Here is a 23,252-nt window from a genome sequence, read left to right as displayed (position 1 = left end):
ATATAAATAAAAATTTTATTAATTTATTGGTTGAAGGTAGGGAGGGCAAAAGTGGAAATATAATAATATTATTATTGTGGAATAGAATTATAGAAATAGACAGTAATGAACCAGCAGACGCGCTGAGGACGCGTTTACTAACGCCTTGGGTCACAAGTCCGAAACTGAACTAACTTCAGCTTTATTTTTATTTATTTTTATTTTTAATATATTAAGTTTATCATTCGATTACCTGCGGATTCGAACATTTTCATACCGTGAAGCCTTTTGTATTACAAAATGAAATTTAAATATTAGTATCATATTTTAAAATATATTTATTTGACTTTTAAAATTAATATTAATATTTTAAAAATTTTGATGGTTATTCTTCAAATTTAATAAATTGTAGGAGATTATATAGACTTTTGTCTATATATTTTGATGATTGCTAATAAAAAAAAATAGTATTTTTTAACATTTAAAAAAAAAATTAATAAAATTCGAAGATATTTTTAAAACACCTTTAAAAAGAACCATCGGATAGTATTTTTTATTTTTTAATTTAAAAAAATTGTTGAATTTTTTTTAATTAATTTAAATCTCTTAATTTGGTTTACTTTAATAGGACGAGAATTTCCAATTAAACGAAAATGGTGATTAAGTGAGGTTTATGTGCATACCATTTATATTGTTTTTCTATTTATTTTAGATTTAATTTTGTTTCTGTTTTTGTGTTTTTTAATTTGTATTTTAAAGATTATTTGTATCATTTCTAATTCATTCTATTTGGCTGGAAATTTTGTTGAAGCACTCCCCGATCTTCTCACAGTGGTCACTGGAAGCGCCGCCATGGAAGCTCCAGTCAGGGCATTTCGTCCCTGCGTTCTTAATCGCCACCTCTTCACAAAGACAATTCCTCAATCGCGCCTCGTTTCATTTCCTGAATCTAATCGGACCGCGATTTTGCGGCAATCTTCAACCTATTTCCATTTCCCTCCTCGGAAGTGCCTCGGTCTCAAATTTTCACTCTCACTCAATCTTTCTCATTGCTCTTCCTCGTCCTTTGGATCCACTGCATCTTCTATTGGCTCCAGCGCTTTTAATTTTCTTTCTTCTTTACCCTCATTACAATCTTTGGGGTCTCAATTCGCGCCTGATTACTCCAATTCGTTTCTATCTGACTCGAACGGCAGTGCCTGGACTTGGAATCGAGCTTCAGAAAGTGCAATTGGAAACAACGTGGGGGCTTTGGGGGGCGAAAAGGGAGAGGCGACTGTTGTGTTGTTAGGTTGGCTTGGGGCAAAGACTAAGCATCTGAGGAGGTACGTGGAGTGGTACAATGCGAGGGGTATCAACGCCTTGACGTTTGTGCTTGATCCGAGAGAGTTTCTTTGGTTCGCGTTGAGTCGAAAAGTTGAGCAGCGGATTTCGGATTTGGCGACTGAACTCATTTCTTGGTTATCAGATGGGGAAGAGAATCATAAGGATCGGCGCCTGATTTTTCACACTTTTAGCAACACGGGCTGGTTTGTGTATGTTGAATTATGTTATCGGTATCCCATTGCTGTTTTCTTTTCTTTTCTTTTTTTGTCAACATAGAATTAGCTCTGTTCCCTTTTGTTTTCTTCTGCAGATACGGAGCCATTCTTGAAATTTTGCAAGGGCGGAAAGATTTGTTGGAGAAGATTAAAGGGTGCATTGTTGACTCTGGAGGAGGTGATCCGTTGAATCCTCAGGTTTGTGAACTGATTTGTAGAAAGAGTTCTAAATTATTTACTGCGTTCTTTCAACTGATGGAAACACATCTGCATGTCAATGAACTCTTATCCATCTCTGAAATTATCATCACAATGAAGGATTTAGAGGTGAAATTTAGTAGGAACTGGCTATTGCCCTTTAAATATCATATGGTCTGAATCTCAAGCCTCCATTTCTCTCTGTTCCTTCTTTCTTGCTTTAGTTCCAAAATTGTTTAGATCAGATTGCCATGATTGTACCTGCAAATTTTCATCTTGATAATGATTATTTACCCAAGATCTCATTAAAAATGTACAACTCCCAGTTTCCTAAGGCTTCTAAATGGTTCCAAAACCAAAAATATTGGTTTAACTTTTTCTTGGTATAAATTATTGAAGCATGTACAAACAACTAGTTTGGTTGTTTAAGCATTAATACAACAGTATATAACTAACAGGCTTTAATCCAATCTGAATTTGATAGCATGCATTCGTGTTATATATTTTGCAACCGAGCAAAAATACATTGTTATTTTTTTTTCAGCCTTTCTCGTCTGATTTTGCTATAAGATAACAACGGTAACAACTCGAGCCCATCGCTAGTAGATATTGTCTCGTTTAAACCTTTCCTTCCAAGGCTTCCCTTCAAGATTTTAAAACACGTTTGTTAGGGAGAGGTTTCCACACCCTTATAAAGAATGTTTCGTTCCCCTCTCCAACCGATGTGGGATCTCACAATCCACTCCCCTCAGGGGCCCAGCGTCCTCACTGGCACACCGTCCTCACTGGCACACCGTCCGGTGTCCCATTTGTAATAGTCCAAGCCTACCGCTAGCAGATATTATCCATTTTGGCCTATTACGTATTGCCTTCCGTCTCACTATTTTATAACATGTCTTAAAACTGTGAGGCTGATGGCGATACGTAACGGACCAAAGCGGACAATATATGCCAGCATCGGGCTTGGGCTTGGGCTTGGGCTGTTGCAACAACTACTAGCATGCATTCATCTAATCTGTTCTTCTTTTTCCATTTTATTCCCATCCATAGTGGAAGATAGATATATGATTTCATCTCTACTACGAACAATGGCAGATTTGGGCAGCTGGGTTTTCTGCAGCCATTCTCAAGAAAAACAGTTCTTCTACATCTCCAATGGTTAGTGGAAAGGAAATAGACAAGAAACCTCTTGTATTGGAAACCTTTGTTCTGTCATCATTGGAGAATTTTTTCTCGGTTGCTTTGAAGTTTCCCGACGTCGACAAGTAAGCTTTCTTATTCTTTCAAGACATGGATGGAAACATTTTCGCTCGAGGATCGAATGGTGTCATGTACTTATCATATGAATGCATATTAATTGTTGAAAAATGAACATTTCCTTGCAGGAGGTTGAAGAAGATTGTTTCACTTCTTACAGAGTACCAGCCTTCGTATCCTGAGCTTTATCTGTACAGTTCAGGAGATAAAGTTGTACCCTTCGAGTCAATCGAGCTTCTTATCGAGAAGAGGAAGAAGACAGGAACGAAGGTTTTGTCGTACAACTTCGGCTCGTCACCGCATGTTGACCACTACAGGACGTACCCTGATATATACTCATCACAGCTTCACAAATTCTTGGTAGAGTCTTTTGCTTCATAGGTTGCACATGGCAGATGGGAGCGTTTGGATGAAATTTAGAAGGAAATGATATGATTTCACTAGAGCAATGATTGGATTAGCTAACGCTTTTAACGCTTACATTTGCAGAGACTGCTAGTAGTTCTCTGCTCATACAGAAATACATAGATTTCAGGACACACTTGTTAGCTGTGACTTGTGAGACAATTCAAATAGGATGAACAGCGTAATGAAAATAAAAGCAGGGTCTTTGTTACTCGAATAGAATATAATTTCTATACTCTCTATGAAGAATAAATTAATGTTTTCCATATAAAGTCTTTCTTTTTTTTGGACTAAAGTATAGTATTTTTCTCTTTTTAAGACTGATGCTTTCAATTAGCTAAAAAGTGCCATCCCCTTTCCCGTATTTTTTAAATATCTAAAAAACTCTTTTTAACTTTTTAAAAAGTTCTTTTACTCTTATAATACTATTATTTTAAAAAAAAATTTAAAAATTTATGAAATTTTAAAATTGTATTAACATCATTTAACTATATAGAAAAATCTTTAAAAATTTATATCCAAACTTTTTAATGTTACTTTTGAAATTTTGTGAGTAGTTTTGAAACATTATACTAAGGGTAAAGGTATTTTTTTTAAACACTCTAGAAAGTTAAAAAGTTATTTTTGAAATAAAGTGTTAACGTTTCCATCCATAACTAAGGTAAGAGTCTTTTTTAACATTTTTTAACATTTTTTTTAGTTTAAAGATAATTTTTAAATTTTTTTTTAAAAATCTTAAGGATATTATTTGAAACTCTTACCAGTTTCGAAATATTTTTCAGACAAAGTGTACAGTTGAAAGGTGATTTTATTAATTTAATATTTTTAATTTACTAAAATGAATATAACTCAAGAGTAACGGATGAGTAATCTTTGTCAAAGGTATAAATCTTCGTATTTCAATTATTATATTAAAAAATATATTATAATAAAAAGTTGTCTATTTTATTTTAATTACTAGAATAATATATTTTTGGGAATGGGAATGGTGATCTTTTCTTCTCTTTTCTTTTAAATCTGAGAAAAAGAATAGTAATCGTGGCGTGTCAAAATTAAATTATGATTCATAAATTCAATAATTCATTAATACAAAAATTATTAGTCATTTAAAAAAAAGGCCCCAACAATTAATTAACTAAATTAATTTCAAAATAAATTTTACAGTGGCAAGTCATGGGCGTTTTATTTCCCGCCTGCACGACCATCGTAACTGCCCGATCGATCATGGTGGAGTAACTGTCTTCAATGAACCAACGGCTACTTCTCCAATTTAACCAAATTTCAAATTCCAATCCCATTTTTAAACCCACAAACCTCTCGGTAAGGGGGAAAAAAAAGATAAGAATTCTGCTCAAAACTCCCCAATATTCAAATTTCTTGTGAATTTCTGAACCACCACCCCCACACCACAAGGTAGGTTTCTCTTCCCTTTTCTTTTCAATTCTTTTGAATTTCTTTCTGGCTCCGTTTAATCCAGTCTTGAATCTTGCAGAGCAGAACCAAATCGGCCAAGATGAACGATTTGATGACGAAATCGTTCTTAAGTTATGTGGAATTGAAGAAACAGGCGCAGAAGGAAGCCGCATGCGGCGGCGGGGGCTTCGACATTGAATCCGGCGGCCAAGAACTCAATCCGACGGAAGAACAGAACCTGTCTCTGTTTTTCGGACAAGTCGACGAAATCAAGACCCAAATGGAAGAGACAACCAATCTCTTGAACGACATTCAAAAACTAAATCAAGAAGCCAAATCAACCCACAACGCGAAAATCCTCCGCGGATTAAGAGACCGAATCGACTCTGATATGGTCTCAATCCTCCGCAGAGCAAAACTCCTTAAAGAAAAATTGGCCTCTCTCGACCAATCCAACGCCGTCAACCGCCTGGTATCCGTCGCATACGGCGAAGGAACCACCGTGGACCGGACAAGAACTTCAATCACCAACGGACTGAGAGTGAAATTGAGAGAAATGATGATGGAATTCCAGTGTTTGAGAGAAAAGGTTGTGGCAGATCACAAGGAGGATTTGAGAAGAAGATATTTTAGTGCAAATGGGGAACAACCCAGTGAAGAACAGATTGAGAAGATTATGTCTGGGAGTCTGAAATTGGATTCGTTTGGAGGGAATTTGAGCGAGGCCGAGTTGCGAGACCGAGTCAGGCACGAGTCAGTGATGGATATACAGAGGAGTTTGAATAAACTTCATCAAGTGTTTTTGGATATGGCGATTCTGGTTGAGAGTGAAGGGGAGAAGATAGAGAACATTGAGGAGAATGTGGCGAAAGCTGGGAAGTTCATCAATGGCGGAACTCGAAGCCTTTACTATGCGAACCAGATGAAGAGGAAGAACAAGAAGTGGGTGTATTGGATTTGGGCCGTCATTTTTGTTATATTGCTTATTTGCATTGTTTCAATGTTGGTCATTTAAAGTTTTCTGTCTGACTCCTTTTTTAGCATTTCTCAGACATTTTCAACACAAAATTATATGATCGTCCCGATCATGAAATTCCTACGAAAATATACGCCCGTTTTAGGCACGAAATTCAAATCTATTCGAAATATATGTCTAGATGAGTTGAACTAAGTAATGGGTAAATTTTAAATTTTGCTATTTTAAAGAGATAATGGAAATTGGTTATTTTGATGGCCACAGACAAGACACACGTGATCCATTCAGAATTTCCAAGAGGAACGCCAAGTATACGTGGATAGTTGATATGAAATCATCGTCATGTTCGCTCTAAAAGCAGAGTCTCCAATGCAATCGACATGGGCTCAGACCATGTCTCTGCTCGATAACTGCTCAAACATGAAGCAATTGAAAGAAATTCATGCCCAAATGATTAGAACAGGCACAGCGACAGAACCCAAATTAGCCACCAAGCTTCTAACCCTCTGCACTTCACCCCATTTGGGTGATTTGCATTACGCGCAAAGGGTCTTCAATGGAATCTCCAGCCCCACCACTTTCATGTGGAACGCCATGATAAGAGCGTATTCTAACAGTAATGAACCAGAATTAGCATTTCTTTTGTATCGTCGGATGCTTTCTTCTTCGGTACCGCACAATTCCTACACCTTCCCTTTCTTGCTCAAAGCTTGTCGTAATTTTTCGGCCATGAGTGAGGCCCTTCAAGTCCATGGACTGGTAATCAAACTGGGATTTGGGTCGGATGTTTTTGCGTTGAATGCTCTGCTTCATGTGTACGCTTTATGTGGTGACATCCAGTATGCACGCCAACTGTTTGATAATATTCCTGAAAGAGATATCGTTTCTTGGAACATAATGATTGATGGGTATATCAAATCTGGGGACGTAAAAACGGCTTATGGGGTTTTCTTGGACATGCCATTGAAGAATGTGGTCTCCTGGACGTCGTTGATTTCGGGGCTTGTTGAGGCAGGACTGAACGTAGAAGCTTTGAGTCTTTGTCATGAGATGCAGAATGCAGGATTTGAGCTTGATGGTGTTGCTATTGCGAGTTTGCTCACTGCTTGTGCAAATCTTGGAGCATTGGATCAAGGAAGATGGCTCCATTTCTACGTGCTCAACAATGGAGTCCATGTTGATCGGGTAATTGGCTGTGCTCTGGTGAATATGTACTTAAAATGTGGGGATATGGAAGAAGCCTTGCGGGAGTTTGGGAAACTGAAGGGTGATCAGAAAGATGTGTATGTTTGGACGGCCATGATTGATGGCTTTGCTATTCATGGCCGTGGGGTGGAAGCTCTGGAATGGTTTAAACGAATGCTGAGAGAAGGAATAAGACCAAATTCCATCACTTTCACCGCAGTTTTGAGGGCCTGCAGCTATGCCGGACTGGTTGAAGAAGGAAAAGTGTTATTTGAGAGCATGATGAGTGTTTATAACTTGAGCCCATCTATTGAGCATTATGGGTGTATGGTTGATCTTTTGGGTCGAGCTGGGCTGCTGGAGGAAGCGAAGGAGTTGATCAAGACGATGCCCATGAAACCTAATGCTATAATATGGGGAGCTTTGCTTAAGGTATGGGGAAAATTTTTATATTCTTACTTTTTCAAACATATGTTTGGTGTTTTATTTACACTTAGACATGATACTTAGTGAGTTATAAGAATGTACACCTTTCCAACCGATGTAGGATCTCTAGGGAATCCGCTCCTCTTTCCAATCGATGTAGGATCTCACAATCCCACCCTTGTTCGGGGCCTAGTGTCCTTGCTACCTTATTTACCGACGTGAGATCTCTAGGAACTTCGTTCGATGTGTGATCTCATAGTCCATCCCCCTTTCGGGCCAGCCTCCTCGTTGGCACTCGTTTCCCTCTCCAATCGATGTGGGATCTCACAATCTACTCCCTTCGAAGCCCAACATCCTCGTTGGCACGCCGCTGAGTGTATGGCTCTGATACTATTTGTAATATCCTAAACCCACCGCTAACAGATATTGGCTCTTTAGGCTTTCTCTCAAGGTTTCTGAAACGTGTGTACTAAGACGAAGTTTTCACACCCTTGTAGAGAATACTTCGTTCCCCTCTTCAAACCGATATGAGATCTTAAAATCTTCTTTTATTCAGTGACATTATTCTTGTAAAATTGAGTTGAGAATCTACAAAAGCTTACCACTCCTTCCTCCTTGTTCAGGCCTGTAGGATCCATAGAGACTTTCTGGTGGGTGGCCAAATTGGAGCCCACCTGGTGGAAGTTGATTCAGATCACAGTGGGCGGTACATTCAGCTGGCCACCATTTTAGCTGCAGAAGGTAAATGGAAAGAAGCAGCTGAAGTGAGGTTGAAAATGAAAAATCTGAGACTCCCAATTCCTCCAGGAAAGAGTTCCATAACTTTGAATGGCGTTGTTCATCAATTTCTGGCTGGGCATCAAGATCATCCACAGATGGAGCAGATTCTTCACAAACTAAACCAGGTTGTAGAGAGGCTACGGCAACACGAAGGGTACTCCTAAAATACCATTAAATCCAAAAACTTAAGCCAATAATGATTTGTTATTAATACTCTTCTTCAACAGTTACGAACCTGCAACTAAAGACTTACTGCTTGACCTTGAGAATGAGGCCAAAGAGACTGCAGTGGCACAACATAGTGAGAAGTTGGCTATTGCTTTTGGATTGATCAACACAAAACCCGGATCAACGATTCGAGTCGTAAAGAACCTTAGGGTCTGTGAAGATTGTCACGTCGTAGCGAAGCTCATATCTCGGATCTATCGTAGAGAGATCATAATGCGAGATAGAGTTCGATTCCATCATTTTAGAGGAGGGAATTGTTCTTGCAACGATTACTGGTAGAGCAGGCAAGATAAGAATGTTGAGGCTCCTAGATGGCATGAACCGTTAGGAATCACGATTCTCCACAATGGTATGATATTGTCCACTTTGAGCATAAGCTCTCGTGACTTTGCTTCGGGCTTTTCCAAAATGCCTCATGCCAATGGAAATAGTATTTCCCACTTATAAACCCATGATCTTCCACTAAATTAACCAACGTGGAACTCACTTCTAATAATCCTCAACAATCCTCCCCTCAAACAAAGTACACTATAAACCTATGATCTTCCACTAAATTAACCAATGTGAGACTCACTCCCAATAATCCTTAACATGAACAACTTTAATGCTGGTGCCTGAACTTCAGAGGGCGAGTTATAGTGGCTATCGATCCCGCTCTCTGCCTTCCAAGCCTTGGCGATCTGTTTGAGCAGCTTTGACACCAAAGCAGCCTGTGAATAGCAAGCAATAACATCCAATTCTTAGTGACTCAGAATTTTGTGTTTAAACGGAATTAAATTGAATTTTTTAAATAACTAAAATATCATCTGGACAATAATTTCATTAGATAATTAATAAAAAAATAAAAATAAAAAGTTTATGGATCTAGATATTTTTTAATATTTAGGGATAAATAGAAACAATTTATAATTTTCATTTGATTGAAGATTCACCCATTAGTTCATTTTATTTTGGGCCTTCTTTTTCTTCTGCTCGTTGATGGGCGACCCACTCGTAAGTCCTGCCCATTTCTGGCCCTCTCTCTCTCTCTCTTAAACCCTATGGCGCTGCAACCGCATGAAGACGGAGGTTTAAACCTTGGCGCACCAGTCATAGAAACCTCGCGATTTTTATGTTCTTGTTCAATCAAGAAGACAACTCCTATGTTCTGGTGGTATTGAAGCAGTTTCATTACCAGTAGTTCATGTAAGCTGAATTTTTAGAGCTTCTATTTCTTGAACATATGGCTGTCACTAGATTATCCGCCTGCGTAGCTATGGCTGCGGCTGCTGCATCCTTGCCCACGATCGCCAACCACGCCTACGCCGACTCTCCATTTCGATTCTCGCCTTTCTCTTCTTCGCAGGCTTCTCAGGAGGACAAGTCTTCCGATGACAAATCAGACGCGAAACCCGCGGTTGAGGAGCCGAGTAAGTCTGGTTTTGATGCTGAAGCATTGGAGAGAGGTGCTAAAGCTCTCCGAGAAATCAATAGTTCCCCCAACGCTAAACAGGTGTTGCTTCATTTTTTGTTTAATTTGTTTCATGCTTTGGTCGGTTTTGTGGAAGATAATTGAAGAAGATATGGAGTGGATGTTTGAGGTTCTGAATTCAATTTTCTTCAAATTTTCTTAGTATCGAGTGTTTTGTTTGTGGCGGTTTTCTTGTTCTGATATCTAAGAACAGGAGTGTTCAAAGAAATTTTGTTTTCTGCTGTTGAATGACGTGAAATCCAAGTTCTTTGCTCTTTATTGCTTTTAACTTAGTGTTATTTCTGTGTAGGTTTTTGAGCTGATGAAAAAGCAGGAACAGGCGCGTCTTGCTGAGTTGGCCGCTGAAAAGGCTCATTACGAAGTCATTCAAGCTCAAGCTGATATAGTAGGTTCTTATCTATGTTACTACTTGATAATGTTTCTAGAACTTTTGAGCCTTTCATCTTGGCATAAGCAGATGTTGCTGCTCTTTTGATTTGATTTTCCACATTCTCTGGTCTGAACTATTATTGGTTTGCAAATAATAAGATACTTGAACAAGTTAGCCTCTGGTGTCTAGTCTATATATGTATTCCTTCTGTATGGGGTTAACTCTAGTTCTTTCACTCGCAGGAGAGACAACGGAAATTGGCTGAAGAACAAAGAAATCTAATCCAACAACAAGCACAGGCTAAGGCACAAATGCTGCGCTATGAAGATGAGTTGGCCAGAAAAAGAATGCAGGTGGCTTGGTTCTAAAATGTTCTCCAGTTTAAGGATGAATTGACAAATGCTTGTTAAGAATGAAAGAGTTTGGTTGTGCATGTAAGCGTTTTGTTATTGATGCCTTATTATTCTGTGCAGACTGACCACGAAGCTCAAAGGCGGCATAATGTTGAGTTAGTTGGAATGCAAGAACAATCATCCTTAAGAAAAGAACAAGCAAGACAAGTAACTGAGGAGCAGATACAAGCACAACAACGCCAAACTGAGAAAGAGAGAGCTGAAATTGAACGGGAAACCATAAGAGTGAAGGCTATGGCTGAAGCTGAGGGTCGTGCACATGAAGCAAAGCTGACTGAAGACCATAACCGCAGGATGCTAATGGAACGAATTAGTGGCGAGAAAGAAAAATGGCTCGCTGCAATTAACACGACTTTTAGTCATATTGAAGGTGGGATTTAATTTTAATTGATAAGCCTATGATGGGTTCATGCATGGTATTGGAGTGATAATTTCATTATACTGATTGGTTTATTGTGTTCTAATTTAGAAGATGACATGAGAGGCTCCTTTTGTTAGGGATCTGAATGTTTATTTCTTATTTCTACGCTCTATTTTAGGAACTCTTTTCTAGATAAATCAATTTATCTCCATATGTCTCAAAGTTTATGTAACTTGAGGCATCAAGAAACTTTGGGAGCCATATACAAGTAATAGATAAACGTTTTTTCCTGTATTAGTTTGATGTCACATTTGGCTCTGGTTTTCATACAATATACATTATCTATTTACTTCTGTCTGAATTGTGTAGGGAGTGTGAGGATTTTACTGACTGATCGCAATAAGTTGGTTATGGCTGTTGGTGGAGCTACTGCATTAGCAGCGGGAGTTTACACTACCAGGTGATAGTTTCACGAACTAATTAGACATTATACCTTATAGTTAGGTAAAACTAACAATACTTGCATTTAAAGTTTAGTTTCTTCACGTTCACGAGCCTCAACTTGATATTGACCTGCTAATTACTTGACGAACTTTCTAAACCCCTTCTTTCACTAGAGAGAGAGGTGTCAAAGTGAAAATGTCACCACCGATCCTGCAAGATTGGTACCATATACTCATGACCCACATACAAATCTGTGATTTTTAGTCTTTATACCTCCCTGATTTTAAGCTCAATCTGCTATCTAATCATTCTCCATTTTTTCCCACCTGGTTTACAGGGAAGGTGCTAGAGTTGTCTGGGGTTATGTCAATAGGTTATTGGGGCAACCGTCACTGATTAGAGAATCCTCTGTTACGAGATTTCCAGGTTCCAAGATAATACCTTGGGTAAAGAACAAAGCTGCTGCATTTTCTACGGGAGCTGGGGCTGCAGCTCTCGCTGAAAATAAAAATAGTCTTGGGAATATTGTCCTCCATCCTTCACTGAAAAGGAGAATTGAACAACTTGCTAGAGCTACTGCAAACACCAAAGCTCATGAGGCACCCTTCCGTAATATGCTATTTTATGGACCTCCTGGGACCGGTAAAACTATGGTTGCAAAAGAGATTGCTCGAAAATCAGTAAGATGTTAACCAATACCCTGATTCTTTGCACATGTTTTAGGCACTGTACCCTGATTCTTTGCACTTGTTTTAGGCGTTGATTTTCTTTCATGTTCTATGAATGGAAACTTTGAATAGTTCGTTGACTTGTTGCAGATTATTGACTGGATAGACTATGCTTCTCCTAGATAGTTTTAGAGTACTGATATGATATCACTCAGCAGAGCAGATTTAGTTCAAACACTCTTAGTGCCATGAAATGATGAGAATCAGTCGGTTCAACGCCACTATCAGGTTGCTTGTTTTGATCTTCTAGTTCCTTTTGTTTCCGCAGGGTTTGGATTATGCCATGATGACTGGTGGAGATGTTGCACCTTTGGGCCCACAAGCCGTTACTAAAATACACCAAATATTTGACTGGGCTAAAAATTCTAGGAAAGGCCTATTGCTTTTCATCGACGAGGCGGATGCTTTTCTCTGCGAGTAAGTCCCCCACCTCTACCCCACACTGCACAACGAAAACGATTAAGCACCATGTAAAAGTCATCATGTGATTCTCTGTTAAGTTCTTCTTTGAGCTTTTTGTTCCAAGTTCCCTTAATGTTGGATTATTAGCATGAAAGTTCATTTTTAGCTGAAATGTAAGGGTGTGCCTTGGATAGCATGTTTATAACGGAATCATCTTCAAGTGACCATTTTACAAAACTTGGTTTGTTCTCAATGCAGGCGCAACAGTACACGGATGAGTGAAGCTCAGCGAAGTGCTCTAAACGCATTGCTATTCCGAACTGGTGATCAGTCGAGAGATATAGTTCTTGTACTTGCAACAAACAGACCAGGTGATCTCGACAGTGCTGTGACCGACCGAATGGATGAAGTGATTGAGTTCCCACTCCCTGGTGAGGAAGAGCGCTTCAATCTGCTGAAGCTTTATCTAAACAAGTACCTAAGCAATCAAAATGAGGACACATCCAAGCGAGGTTTCTCATTCAAGAAAAGCCCCCAACAAATAATCATAAGAGACATCACCGACGATGTGCTCCGAGAAGCAGCCCGAAAAACTGAAGGGTTCTCAGGCCGTGAGATCGCAAAGCTCATGGCCGGCGTTCAGGCAGCTGTTTACGGGCGGCCAGACTGTGTTTTGGACTCCACATTGTTAAAGGAGATCGTTGATTATAAGGTAACTGAGCATCACCAAAGATTAAAGCTAGCTGCTGAAGGTGGTCACCCAGCTTAGTTGAGGACTCCGTTTATTGTAATATCGCTTTCAGGGAAGAGATTTAATTTTGTGTTCAGTGTTGACAGGGCCAACTTTTTACCTCATGTTTCAGCCCATTATTTTCGTTGGTTACGACCATTCCAATTCTGTAGTTAAAATATTCATTCACCTTACCCTGAGTTCATGGGTTAAAAACTCAAATTTTGGAATTTGGGTCAAATGCAGGCCCAAGGCCCATCGAAGGTAGATTCGATTTATATATTTCCTACGACAATAAAGATTCTTATTATCCATAGAACCATCGAAGCTACCCGACGATCAATAGATTTTTGGGAGTTGCGACATCTTTTTCACCTGCTGTTCTTACTCGGAGATTGAACACCAATTTTCACTCGCACACAATTCAGTTCAGTGAGTTACTGAACTGGATTGTACCTAATGCAGACAAAGCACGAAAACTCTTGCGTTTCATCGGAGCATCATGTCGGCGGTGGCGGATCCGATGATCTGAAGGATACTATGATGATCGTCGGCGGACTTATTTTTTCATTTTATATAAGTTTTTGATAATGGACCGTCTTTGCTATTGTGGAGGAACCAGCTGTGACGGTGGAAGGAGGTTGCTGCGTGTGCGGCGACACGCGTCGATCTGGTGGTCCAGTCCCCGTCTTCCATGGTTTCAAGTATTTGCCACGTTTTTCTCCTTTCAGTTTGAAACTTCCTTTCATTTTTCTTTCCTTTTGCCCTCTTGCCCTCTCCCAAACAGAAATTGAAACTAACGATGGATACGATTAGTGCTTTAAAATTCACAGCCGCTTCTAAAAGATTTTCGTTTCTTCTTCGTGAGACTATCTATCATGAATGGTTCCGGTAGTATGCGACGTCGTCGTGAGCCGCGGCGGAGCGACGAGAGAAGAGCCGTCGCCGTTGTAGACATTAGAGGAACAAGAGCATTGCTGTCGTAGAGGCCGAGACATGCAGATGACGGCCATGCACGATCGTTCTCAGAGAGAAACGTGAGCATTTGTTCTAATCCAGCTTCTCGCGAAATTCTTCGTCAATTCTCGAAAATCTCCTTCTGCTCTTCTTGTATGAAGGTAAACGCATTATGATTTAAGCGTAGATCGGAAGTTTTTGTGCATTTCGTGCTGCTTGAATTCTCGAGCCATTTTAGCACCAAAAGGAAAAAAGGCGCTCTTCGATTTGAGCGTGAGGTTTAAAGAAGATCATGACTAATTAATGCAGTACATTTTAGCTCACGATCATAGCCCTATGGAAATTACTTGGCTATTCTTGTTATAAATCCTTCAATCGTAGTATTGTTCAAGCCTTGATTACGATAAGTTGAGATTAGTTATTTCTTTTTTTTGAGAAATCTTAGAAAGTGAATATTACTTCTTCAATCAATAAATTTTTTTAGATTAGAAATGTCAGTAATGATTAACGATTAGTCTGATTCTTCCTGCAAATGGGAATTTCCGTTGCTTCTTGTAGTTTTATATATTATTACTATTTTCTATTCCGCTGCCCGTTGGGGATATTTATCTTTTACTTTTGTCGCTTTCCGATGTATTCGAAAGCAGACTGGAGAGGGCCCGTTTTACGGTGGCGGTGGATAAAGCTGAGGGCACTGCCACCGCTGTGCGAACAGTCGAAAAAGTTGCAAGTGCTGCGGCGCTGCTGCCACTGGTCTGAACTTCTTTTGAAAAGACATTAAATTCGAACAAGTATTCTCTCAAAAGGTCAGAATGACTTGTAATAAAGCTGAAGATGCATTATGGTTGCCTGTCAGTAGTCGACCGCATGGTAAAGTTGAAGCACCTTCCATTATTTGAAGCCAATCCCCAGATTTCACAACCTGCCCACTTTCTTTCATGCTTATAATAATCCAAGTAGCAGATTGTGAGCCGGAAATCGAATGGAAAATAGATGGGGGCGTCATTTTATTAAACCGATTCATGTTTCAAGTAAGCTTTCTTTCCCTTAGTTATTTGTAATTCTAAGGTATTTTGTGACGCTTGTTTTGTTTACAACCTTGAATCTGACTGATGGTTATGTTGGGCTGATGAAACTTTTATTTTCCCCCATTCTATAGCTTGAAGAACACAGCTCTTCGGTTTTGTAGCGAACTAGAATGGAGCAACGCCATAGATGGAGAACAGTCAAAAGCTAATCTTCTGAAGATCGCTTCAGACAATTTATTGATGTAATTTACAAAAAAGGTAATTGTTCTTCCCTTTAATTCTCGATGAATTTGTTATAGGATTAAATTTTCATCTACACAATTATGGTTAATATAATTGTGTTGAAGAACATAGCGCACATAAGACATGTGAGAATACAGTACGTGAGATCCTACATCGGTTAGGGAGGAAAACGAATAATTATTTATAAGGATGTGAAAACCTTATAAAGGTGTGAAGTTTAAAAACCTCGAAGGAAAGTGTGAGTTTGGGCCATTACATTGTATCCTTGAATTGCATTAACATTAAAGACAGATGAGCATATCTTTTTCATCAAACATGCACCAAATAAATTTGAGGGCATATGTTAATGTCCCAGGATGAAGAGTTGATTGTTAAGATTTAGAAATTGTATAAGCATGAAGGATAAGTTATTTAGCATATATAGATTTTGATTTATTTAACAATAGATAGCAATCTATAGCCCTGAAAAAAAAATATACATATATACATATATATATGAACATATTTAATTTCTGAAATTTCATTATAAATAAGAACATAAACCAAAGGTTTGCATCCCCCCAATTCCAGAAAACTTTAATTAGATCTCCGGTTAGAAATATGATTCATGTTGTTTTGGTATTATGAAGAACACACACTTTCATGGTGCTTGAGGGTTTTTTTATTTCCCCTCCGCCATTCTTTTCAGTGTTAAGTAAGTTTGTAGCTTCTGGATGATGACAAAAAAATCTTAACATCAGTCTGTCTGTGCAGTTCAGCCACAAATAATCTCGTACGGAAGAAGTGAAAAATATTGATAGTTTTGAATCTAACAGTCTACCCACCACTGCTTCTCCGGTGACAGTTTCAGGTTTGTTTTTTATAACATTATGCTTGAATCATTCAGGTTAGATGTAGAAGTAACATGACAAATTGGCATTGAGATATATTCATTCAAGAACCGAATATTAACTCTCTTCACTCTTTCAAAGCCTAATTAGGACTGTGCACAACCATGGATGCATTATTTCACGAAATGGGTTTGTAGTAAAACTTGTAGTACGTTCTTACATGTGTTTCTTCTTCATGGCTTGTTTTTTGTTGTGCATCCAAACCTTGAAAACTTGCCTCCTTACGCCCACCTCATCGCAGAACTGCTGCATTTCTAGTTCATCATGTTTCTGAATCTTCCAGGCCAACTTTTCAGCAAATTCTATCATCTTCTCCTTCTGTTCCTGTGTGAACTTTGTCCTGAATCGTTTCTTCATCAGTTGTGTCTGCTGACAGAACAGCTCCCGGGCTCCATTATCAGATGGATAATACATATTCAGGCCCTCACTGGAAGACTCATCCGGAGCTCCATTGCTTCCTCCTCCAAATGCCATCATCATCGAAGAAATTGGAACTGCCGGTAAATGATGGTGACGAGAGAGTGGAACTGGCATCCCATCACTACGATGGCCATTGTTTCTGACCGAGTTGGAGATGAAGAAAGCACCAAGGAAAGCTTGCTGCGAGAGCGGCTCGTCTCTCATCTCTTTTCGGTGAAAGTTCCGATGGCATTCACAAGCTGCACACTTAGAGGCCTCAGGAGTTCCATCTTCTCCATTTGGCATGAACTCGCCGCAGCCGTCTAGAACGTAGCCTCCAGTACTTGCTGCGTGATTCTTCAGACATTCTCGGTATCGAATTACCGATAAAGGAATGCTATTGTCCATTGCACCTTGAACTGATGTTCTTGAGATTGATCTGCTGCAGGCTGTGGATGGCGGAGTAGCAGCAAATGAGAAATGGAGCTGGGGTAAGGTGTGATCTTTTCTTCTTCTATCGGCAGTGGATGATAAGGCAGCAGTTTGGTTGAGAATTAGGAGTTCCTATTTCCTTGTCTTCACCTCTTGATCCGATCTTGATCTTACTCATTTACCTGGTAGGTCCCTCTCTCTATTCGATATTCAAAGATGATGCTGTCATAGATGTTGAAAATTTGTCCTTTTTTGTCTTTCCGTGCCCCCATTAATCCATTTATTTCCTGTTACCGAACAGTTTGAGCACTTGGGGGAGAGACGGAGGACGCAAAAAAGACGCAAGATATTATGAAACGAATCTTGGGAGTTCATTAGCTAGTTAGGATCCTGATCAAAGGAAGCTCAGAACTAGTCATTCGTGGAAGACCCAAATGAATGTCCAAGGTAAATGAGTAAGATTGATTACCTTTAGTGGGAGATCGGATCAAGTGGAGATAAGAGGTGAAGACTAGGAAATAGGAACTCCTAATCCCCTTTGTGCTATAATAATCCATCAAATGGGAAATCTTCAACTAAACTGCTGCCTAATTCTGATCATCCACTTCTTCTAACATCAGCTGCTGATAGAATAAAAAGATCACACCGAACCCCAGCTCCATTTCTCATTTGCTGCTACTCCGCCATCCAAAGCCTGCAGCAGATCAATTTCAAGAACATCAGTTCAAGGTACAATGGACAATAGTATTTCATTTTTCGGTAATTTGATACCGAGGATGTCTGAAGAACCACGCAGCAAAATCTTACCTTGATGAACTTGGGGAGGGCGGTGAGAAGGGCGGAGGAAGGGGAAAGAAAGGGTTTTATTTTTTTGTGTTTCCTACGACCCGCCCAAACCCAAGAGATCGGTAGCCGCAGGTGAGGGTTTGGTTTGGAGAATAAAAGCAACGATGCAGAAGGGTACAACAGACAAGGTCAAGTTAGTCATCTCTCACAGCTTGCGGCTTTTGGTCCTGTTTCTAATAATTGCCTTTTTCTGAAAACCCTAAACCCACTCCCCTAATGAATGTCTTAAAAATATACAAGACAGCCAGAAAGCGAGGGACTAAAGACAAGAACCGAAGTAGAAAAACAAGATGGTTTTCTGACTAGACATTAAACTTGGTTGCCAGATCTTCCAATCTTTTTCGACCATAACGTCATTTTCATCCCATTGTATGCGTATGATGATGGTTTTCAAGCAGACATTCTTTTTAAGTGTCATCATTCCATATCATGATGGTTGCGTAATAATTGCACTTCAAATCACCATAAAATATCAGTCTTTACAATTAGCTACGATGTCATGGCATGGCATCGAATCTTCGTCTTTTGTATATGCAAGACAATTATGTACCATGTCTCGTAACCAGATGATAATACTTCAAAACCGTCATCAATGACTATAAGAAAATAACACAATTCTAGAGCACAATCTATCAATTTAATTGAAAACAATATCATGCAACTCTCTCGCAATCAAATCTTGCATTTTTTTTCATCCAAATAACCAAACTCTCATAACTATTCAACTGCACAATTATCGTGATAGTTACAAAATTTTCACTTTCAAAATTGGTTTAAAGCTACCAATGTTTCATAAAAAAGTACACAATTTTGGTAAGTACCAAAGACAATAAGAAGCGGCTATGAAATGGCTATTTCCTCAACGAGTTTAAGAACAAAAATCGAAGCATGATAAGAAAATTGTTCTATTTGAGTAAGCCATTGGATCAACTAAGAACAAGTTGTGTAGCATTTAAGGCTGTGGCTGTTGCTGTCGCAGTGCTTATGCTTCCTCCACTCTACTCATCGCCTAACAAAAGCCTTTGCTATGTGCCATTTATATCAATCGCCAAGTTTTGGGTCATTTGGTGAATATGGAAAGAATAAATTATTTCCATTAACAAGCGTAGTTATTATCGGGAGAAATTTTGAGTGATTTTAGATGATTGAGTTTGGTCGCATTTCTTATGCATGCATACGTAGAGCTAATATAATTTAGTGTTTTCTTTTATGCGTAAATTTTCTCAATTTATCTAAGTGAGCAATAATGTACAGAAACAGTGTTCCTAATTAAGATGCAAGTATGAAAAGTTTTATAGGTTTTTCTTGTTGCGTTTATTATTTGTGTCTAATTTGGAATCTCTATCTCTAACCAAGTAGCTCCATCACCACCACTTTTTTCATGTTTTCCAATCTCTATCTTTTCCTTATCACCTAGAGACCACATGGATACTCCTAATTTAGATTTTCTTAGGAGAAAATGTAGGTAGCTTTGAATTATACATTTAATCAAATTTGTGGTTTAAATCAAATAAATAGAATTAAAAATATATAGTTGAAAATTGATTTTAAAAAAATGGTAGAATCAAAGACGGTATTAAGTGTATTTTTTTTTCTATTATTAGTTATTATGTAAATAATAATTGGTAGTTAATATTTTAAGTTATCCAAAGTAACGCGGCTTCCATCGCGGCAGGGAACAATTCCCAATATAAAAATAATCAATAATAAAATGAAGTGATTACGTGGCAAAAGTCCAGTCATTTCCAAACCCATTTCCCAACACGGCTCCCATCCCTCATTTTCACATATTTCAAAAATTGGTTCATTTTTTTCTCTCTTCAATATTATTTCATTTTCCGAAATTTAAAAATTTTCGAAAATTAGAAGTGAATTAAAAATGTATGAAGTCCGTGAGAAGTAGAGAATCGGTACCAATTATTGGGCTCTTCTTCTTCTCTCTCTCCCTTCCCGACAAAATAACATCCAATGAAAGCCCAACCGACGCCTTCATGGGCTGTAATCGGGCCCAATAAGGGATCCTTATGGGCCGTCATCTTGGATTATGGATATTTCTCGTTTTGGGCTCAAATCTAGCTGGGCCGAAAGATGGAGACACAAAACAAGGGTTCAGCATAATCCAATAAAGATGGATGTGTTCTTAATTTTTTTTTTTTTTTAATTCAAAAACTGCAGAGATGAAATATTGTTGGAAAGGAAGCACAGACACGAATTCGCCCTAATACTTCAACGATACACCCAAATTCACATTACAACGCCGCCGCCGTTCGCCGTGTTCATCTTCAAATCCCCATCATCCTTCACGATTTCCTTCATTTCCATCAGCCTCCACATATACCAAGCCCCCATTGACCTGTACGGCTTCCAATTTTCACAAAGTTTCTCCATCTCCACTGGCTTTGGCAATTCTTTCAGTCCGTACAACCTCTGTACCCCTTTTCTCACGCCCAAATCCCCCACCGGCAGCACATCCGGCCGGTGCAGAGTAAAAATCATGAACATGTGCACTGACCAAACGCCGATTCCCTTCACCGCCGTCAACGCACTCAGTAGAGTCTCGTCGTCCATCTCTAGAATCGACGAATTCGACAAACTGCCCTCTATGAATTTGGTCGCTAGGTCATGGAGGTAACTTGCTTTTCTACCCGAAACTCCGACTACTCGCAGCTGTTGAGGCGAGAGTCCAAGTACGGCGTCTGGTAGTACTGCCGCCTCTCCGCCGCATAGCGACGCGAAGCGATTGTAAATCGATTCGGCGGCCTTCGTAGCGAGCTGCTGGTAGAGGATGCTCTTTGTTAGGGCTAGAAACGGTGGATTGGACTTGAAATTGGGGGATTCGCATGAATCTAATAGCCTTATCAGAAGGGGATCCGAACGGCGTAAATGATCGATCGCTGTACGAATTACATCCGAAGACGATAAAGATTTGACAGGACCATCCTGGTTCGGGAATGCTCGAGTCCGGTCGCCTCCGCCAGGAGTTGATATCTGTGGTTTGTCCGGTTTTTGAGTGGAAGAAATCTTCCGTATTTTTGTAGTTCGGAACGAAATCTTAGACGGTGGATCGGCCTCGGTTTGAGACTCGGACTGTAAGAGTAACTTCCGGCGGGTTCTTCTGGCCATCGGCGGTGGTAAATGATTTGTGGGTAGAACCTGGGTTTTGAGGAGGGATTCAAGTGGAGTGCAGTACAGACGTCGCGTTATGATTGGTTGAGATGATATCATCTCGAAGCTTGAGGTGCACGATTTGATTTCCAGGTTATAATATGATATAACTCGGTCAAACTCGTCAGCTTTGACTGTAATTATACAATTTACTTTTTAATGATTTAATTTACTTCAATTTTGTTCACGAAAAATAACAATTTTTATCATTTTGATTCAACTTTAAATTTTAATAAACTCAACATTAAACTTAAATAATAATGCAATGTTTACCTTCGCTTATTTGCTCCCTAATTTTAACCCAATATTTTTTACCCTCACAAAAAAAGTCTCACTTTTTCCTTAAATTTAATATTGTAAAAATATTTTATAATTTTGTAACGAGAGAAAAATCTCGTTGAGTATAAACCACTCACTGAGTTATGGTTGAATTGATCGATCGTCATACTTATAATTCAATTTTTAAAATTGTCTAATTCAAATAATATCTGTGTCGACATAATTTGGTCGATTGAACTCAGATATTTTTATTAAGAAAAATCGTGGCTTTTAAAGATTATTAAAATTCATTGAAAATATATTTATTTGCAAGTAATTTTAAAATTTAAGTTTGTATGGTATAACATAATATTTAATTTTTTAGAACTTTTTATTAAACTAATTGAGGAGGATATGCAATGCACCGTACTATTCCACCGTAACTAAGAAAGAGAAAGTAAGAGAGAGAAATGAAATTACATACATAATATATATTATATAATTTTAATATTTCGATTTTCACAAACATTGACGTATAGTGGAAAAATAAGAAGCAGCCAAAAAAATTCTGAAAGGAAAAGAAAAAAAAAAAAAAAAAAAAAAAGAAAAGGATGATGTGGATTCGTTAGAGGAGACAGTATTTCCATAAAACCGTCTCACCATCTTTTAAAATTCCTTCAACAACACTATTATAGTGGTGGCTTTTTTTTTTTTTTTTTTTTTTTTTCCTCCAGGGTATAAAAAAGAAAGTAAATATTAATAACAAAAAAAAAAAGGAAAAAAGAAAAGAAAAGTAAAACTCCCCCACATTGGCAGAGAGCAAAAAAAAGAAAAAAGAAAAAAAAAAGAAAATTCTTGGGAGAGATAATAATTTCAACTTGTGAAATCGTAGTACAGCTGAGGCTGCTCTGTGTCATTGAGGCTCCATGAGAGAAAGGCGACGCCGGGATTCAGATCATTGGTAATTCCATGTGGGAATCTCGGCGTTTTCTGGCTGTGAGAATGGTGCTGAAGCCATGAGCTAGCCTCATTCTTGTACATCGAATTAGCCTGCTGCCCTGAACTCGCCGCTTTCCTCTCTTCCTTCTTGTATCTAATCCCACACGCATTGCACAACGACTGCAAAGCAATTTACATTAATCCATTAGCTCACAGACCAAAAGTCTGAAAAAGATTCAATTTTGATCCAAACCCAGATCGTGGATTGGGTTGTTTACCTTAGGACCGCTAGGGCCATTGCGCCAGAGGGGAGTGGTGGTGGTGTCGCAATTAGCGCAGTGTCGAGAGAACATTTGGTCTCCATTGGCTCTGGATTTATCACCGCCAGTATTGCCACTACGGCGACTGGTCTTGGAGGAGTGACCATGTTTAGTACGAGACAAATCCCAGGCAAAATTAGAAGCAGAGTGCTGCTCCTCACGGCGCTTCTCGTCGTACTCCGTCATACGAGTCGAGGGTGTTCCGAGAGAGAGCGTACAATCCACCGGAGAGGAAGAGTCAAAAGAATAATGTTCAGATTCATAGTAATTGTTGTAGGCGGGGGTGGAGAAGTAGCTGCCCTGCTGCGCATAGAACGCCCCACACGAACACTCACCCGCGGAGTAGCATTGGTAGCTGCCACAGCGTTGCATCATAGCGTAAAACACAGAGCAAAGTTAAAAAAAAAAAATTGAAAGAGGGGTTTTTGGTTGTGTTGGGGGTGAAAGTAATATAAAGCAGAAAACAGA

The 23,252-nt window shown here is 39.0% G+C and overlaps 7 protein-coding genes across 7 annotated transcripts; 4 read left to right on the top strand and 3 right to left on the bottom strand.

The window, feature by feature from the left end:
• The first annotated feature begins 750 nt into the window (after window positions 1-750).
• Window positions 751-3,602, top strand: LOC111803040 (transmembrane protein 53). Its single transcript, XM_023687289.1, has 4 exons — window positions 751-1,514; window positions 1,616-1,718; window positions 2,814-2,983; window positions 3,104-3,602. The coding sequence occupies exons 1-4, from the start codon at window positions 832-834 to the stop codon at window positions 3,354-3,356; spliced, it is 1,209 nt and encodes a 402-aa protein (XP_023543057.1). The 5' UTR covers window positions 751-831; the 3' UTR covers window positions 3,357-3,602.
• Window positions 3,603-4,737: 1,135 nt separating this feature from the next.
• On the top strand, window positions 4,738-5,893 carry LOC111803042 (syntaxin-112). The gene is made up of 2 exons (XM_023687292.1): window positions 4,738-4,793; window positions 4,873-5,893. Exon 2 carries the CDS (start codon window positions 4,894-4,896, stop codon window positions 5,806-5,808), a length of 915 nt encoding a protein of 304 aa, XP_023543060.1. The 5' UTR covers window positions 4,738-4,793; window positions 4,873-4,893; the 3' UTR covers window positions 5,809-5,893.
• Window positions 5,894-6,039: 146 nt separating this feature from the next.
• On the top strand, window positions 6,040-8,726 carry LOC111803039 (pentatricopeptide repeat-containing protein At5g66520). Its single transcript, XM_023687288.1, has 3 exons — window positions 6,040-7,386; window positions 8,004-8,314; window positions 8,388-8,726. Exons 1-3 carry the CDS (start codon window positions 6,112-6,114, stop codon window positions 8,665-8,667), a joined length of 1,866 nt encoding a protein of 621 aa, XP_023543056.1. The 5' UTR covers window positions 6,040-6,111; the 3' UTR covers window positions 8,668-8,726.
• A 709-nt stretch (window positions 8,727-9,435) lies between these two features.
• Window positions 9,436-13,626, top strand: LOC111803038 (ATPase family AAA domain-containing protein 3). The gene is made up of 8 exons (XM_023687287.1): window positions 9,436-9,880; window positions 10,149-10,244; window positions 10,472-10,582; window positions 10,703-11,012; window positions 11,373-11,463; window positions 11,785-12,127; window positions 12,444-12,592; window positions 12,836-13,626. Exons 1-8 carry the CDS (start codon window positions 9,611-9,613, stop codon window positions 13,344-13,346), a joined length of 1,881 nt encoding a protein of 626 aa, XP_023543055.1. The 5' UTR covers window positions 9,436-9,610; the 3' UTR covers window positions 13,347-13,626.
• Window positions 13,627-16,429: 2,803 nt separating this feature from the next.
• Window positions 16,430-17,282, bottom strand: LOC111803043 (zinc-finger homeodomain protein 5-like). Its single transcript, XM_023687293.1, has one exon. It carries the CDS (start codon window positions 17,230-17,232, stop codon window positions 16,582-16,584), a length of 651 nt encoding a protein of 216 aa, XP_023543061.1. The 5' UTR covers window positions 17,233-17,282; the 3' UTR covers window positions 16,430-16,581.
• Window positions 17,283-20,237: 2,955 nt separating this feature from the next.
• On the bottom strand, window positions 20,238-21,463 carry LOC111803041 (DNA-3-methyladenine glycosylase 1). Its single transcript, XM_023687291.1, has one exon. The coding sequence runs from the start codon at window positions 21,325-21,327 to the stop codon at window positions 20,347-20,349; it is 981 nt and encodes a 326-aa protein (XP_023543059.1). The 5' UTR covers window positions 21,328-21,463; the 3' UTR covers window positions 20,238-20,346.
• A 707-nt stretch (window positions 21,464-22,170) lies between these two features.
• LOC111804287 (GATA transcription factor 18-like) lies at window positions 22,171-23,252 on the bottom strand. The gene is made up of 2 exons (XM_023689035.1): window positions 22,743-23,252; window positions 22,171-22,644 (listed from the first exon to the last, which is right to left on the bottom strand). Exons 1-2 carry the CDS (start codon window positions 23,157-23,159, stop codon window positions 22,399-22,401), a joined length of 663 nt encoding a protein of 220 aa, XP_023544803.1. The 5' UTR covers window positions 23,160-23,252; the 3' UTR covers window positions 22,171-22,398.

The sequence above is a fragment of the Cucurbita pepo genome, chromosome LG10 (assembly GCF_002806865.2).
Source record: "Cucurbita pepo subsp. pepo cultivar mu-cu-16 chromosome LG10, ASM280686v2, whole genome shotgun sequence".
Classification (NCBI taxonomy): Eukaryota; Viridiplantae; Streptophyta; class Magnoliopsida; order Cucurbitales; family Cucurbitaceae; genus Cucurbita; species Cucurbita pepo.
This window is presented reverse-complemented; position numbering and strand designations above follow the sequence as displayed.

Excerpts from the sequence above, each read along its gene's own strand:
- LOC111803040 (XM_023687289.1), top strand. The coding sequence starts at position 832 with ATGGAAGCTCCAGTCAGGGCATTTCGTCCCTGCGTTCTTAATCGCCAC. Across the intron at positions 1,515-1,615 it reads AGCAACACGGGCTGGTTTGT|ATACGGAGCCATTCTTGAAA; the intron begins GTATGTTGAATT and ends TTTCTTCTGCAG. Across the intron at positions 2,984-3,103 it reads AAGTTTCCCGACGTCGACAA|GAGGTTGAAGAAGATTGTTT; the intron begins GTAAGCTTTCTT and ends ATTTCCTTGCAG.
- LOC111803042 (XM_023687292.1), top strand. The coding sequence starts at position 4,894 with ATGAACGATTTGATGACGAAATCGTTCTTAAGTTATGTGGAATTGAAG.
- LOC111803039 (XM_023687288.1), top strand. The coding sequence starts at position 6,112 with ATGTTCGCTCTAAAAGCAGAGTCTCCAATGCAATCGACATGGGCTCAG. Across the intron at positions 7,387-8,003 it reads TATGGGGAGCTTTGCTTAAG|GCCTGTAGGATCCATAGAGA; the intron begins GTATGGGGAAAA and ends CTCCTTGTTCAG. Across the intron at positions 8,315-8,387 it reads AGGCTACGGCAACACGAAGG|TTACGAACCTGCAACTAAAG; the intron begins GTACTCCTAAAA and ends CTTCTTCAACAG.
- LOC111803038 (XM_023687287.1), top strand. The coding sequence starts at position 9,611 with ATGGCTGTCACTAGATTATCCGCCTGCGTAGCTATGGCTGCGGCTGCT. Across the intron at positions 10,583-10,702 it reads TGGCCAGAAAAAGAATGCAG|ACTGACCACGAAGCTCAAAG; the intron begins GTGGCTTGGTTC and ends TATTCTGTGCAG. Across the intron at positions 12,593-12,835 it reads GCGGATGCTTTTCTCTGCGA|GCGCAACAGTACACGGATGA; the intron begins GTAAGTCCCCCA and ends TTCTCAATGCAG.
- LOC111803043 (XM_023687293.1), bottom strand. The coding sequence starts at position 17,232 with ATGGACAATAGCATTCCTTTATCGGTAATTCGATACCGAGAATGTCTG.
- LOC111803041 (XM_023687291.1), bottom strand. The coding sequence starts at position 21,327 with ATGATATCATCTCAACCAATCATAACGCGACGTCTGTACTGCACTCCA.
- LOC111804287 (XM_023689035.1), bottom strand. The coding sequence starts at position 23,159 with ATGATGCAACGCTGTGGCAGCTACCAATGCTACTCCGCGGGTGAGTGT. Across the intron at positions 22,645-22,742 it reads ATGGCCCTAGCGGTCCTAAG|TCGTTGTGCAATGCGTGTGG; the intron begins GTAAACAACCCA and ends ATTGCTTTGCAG.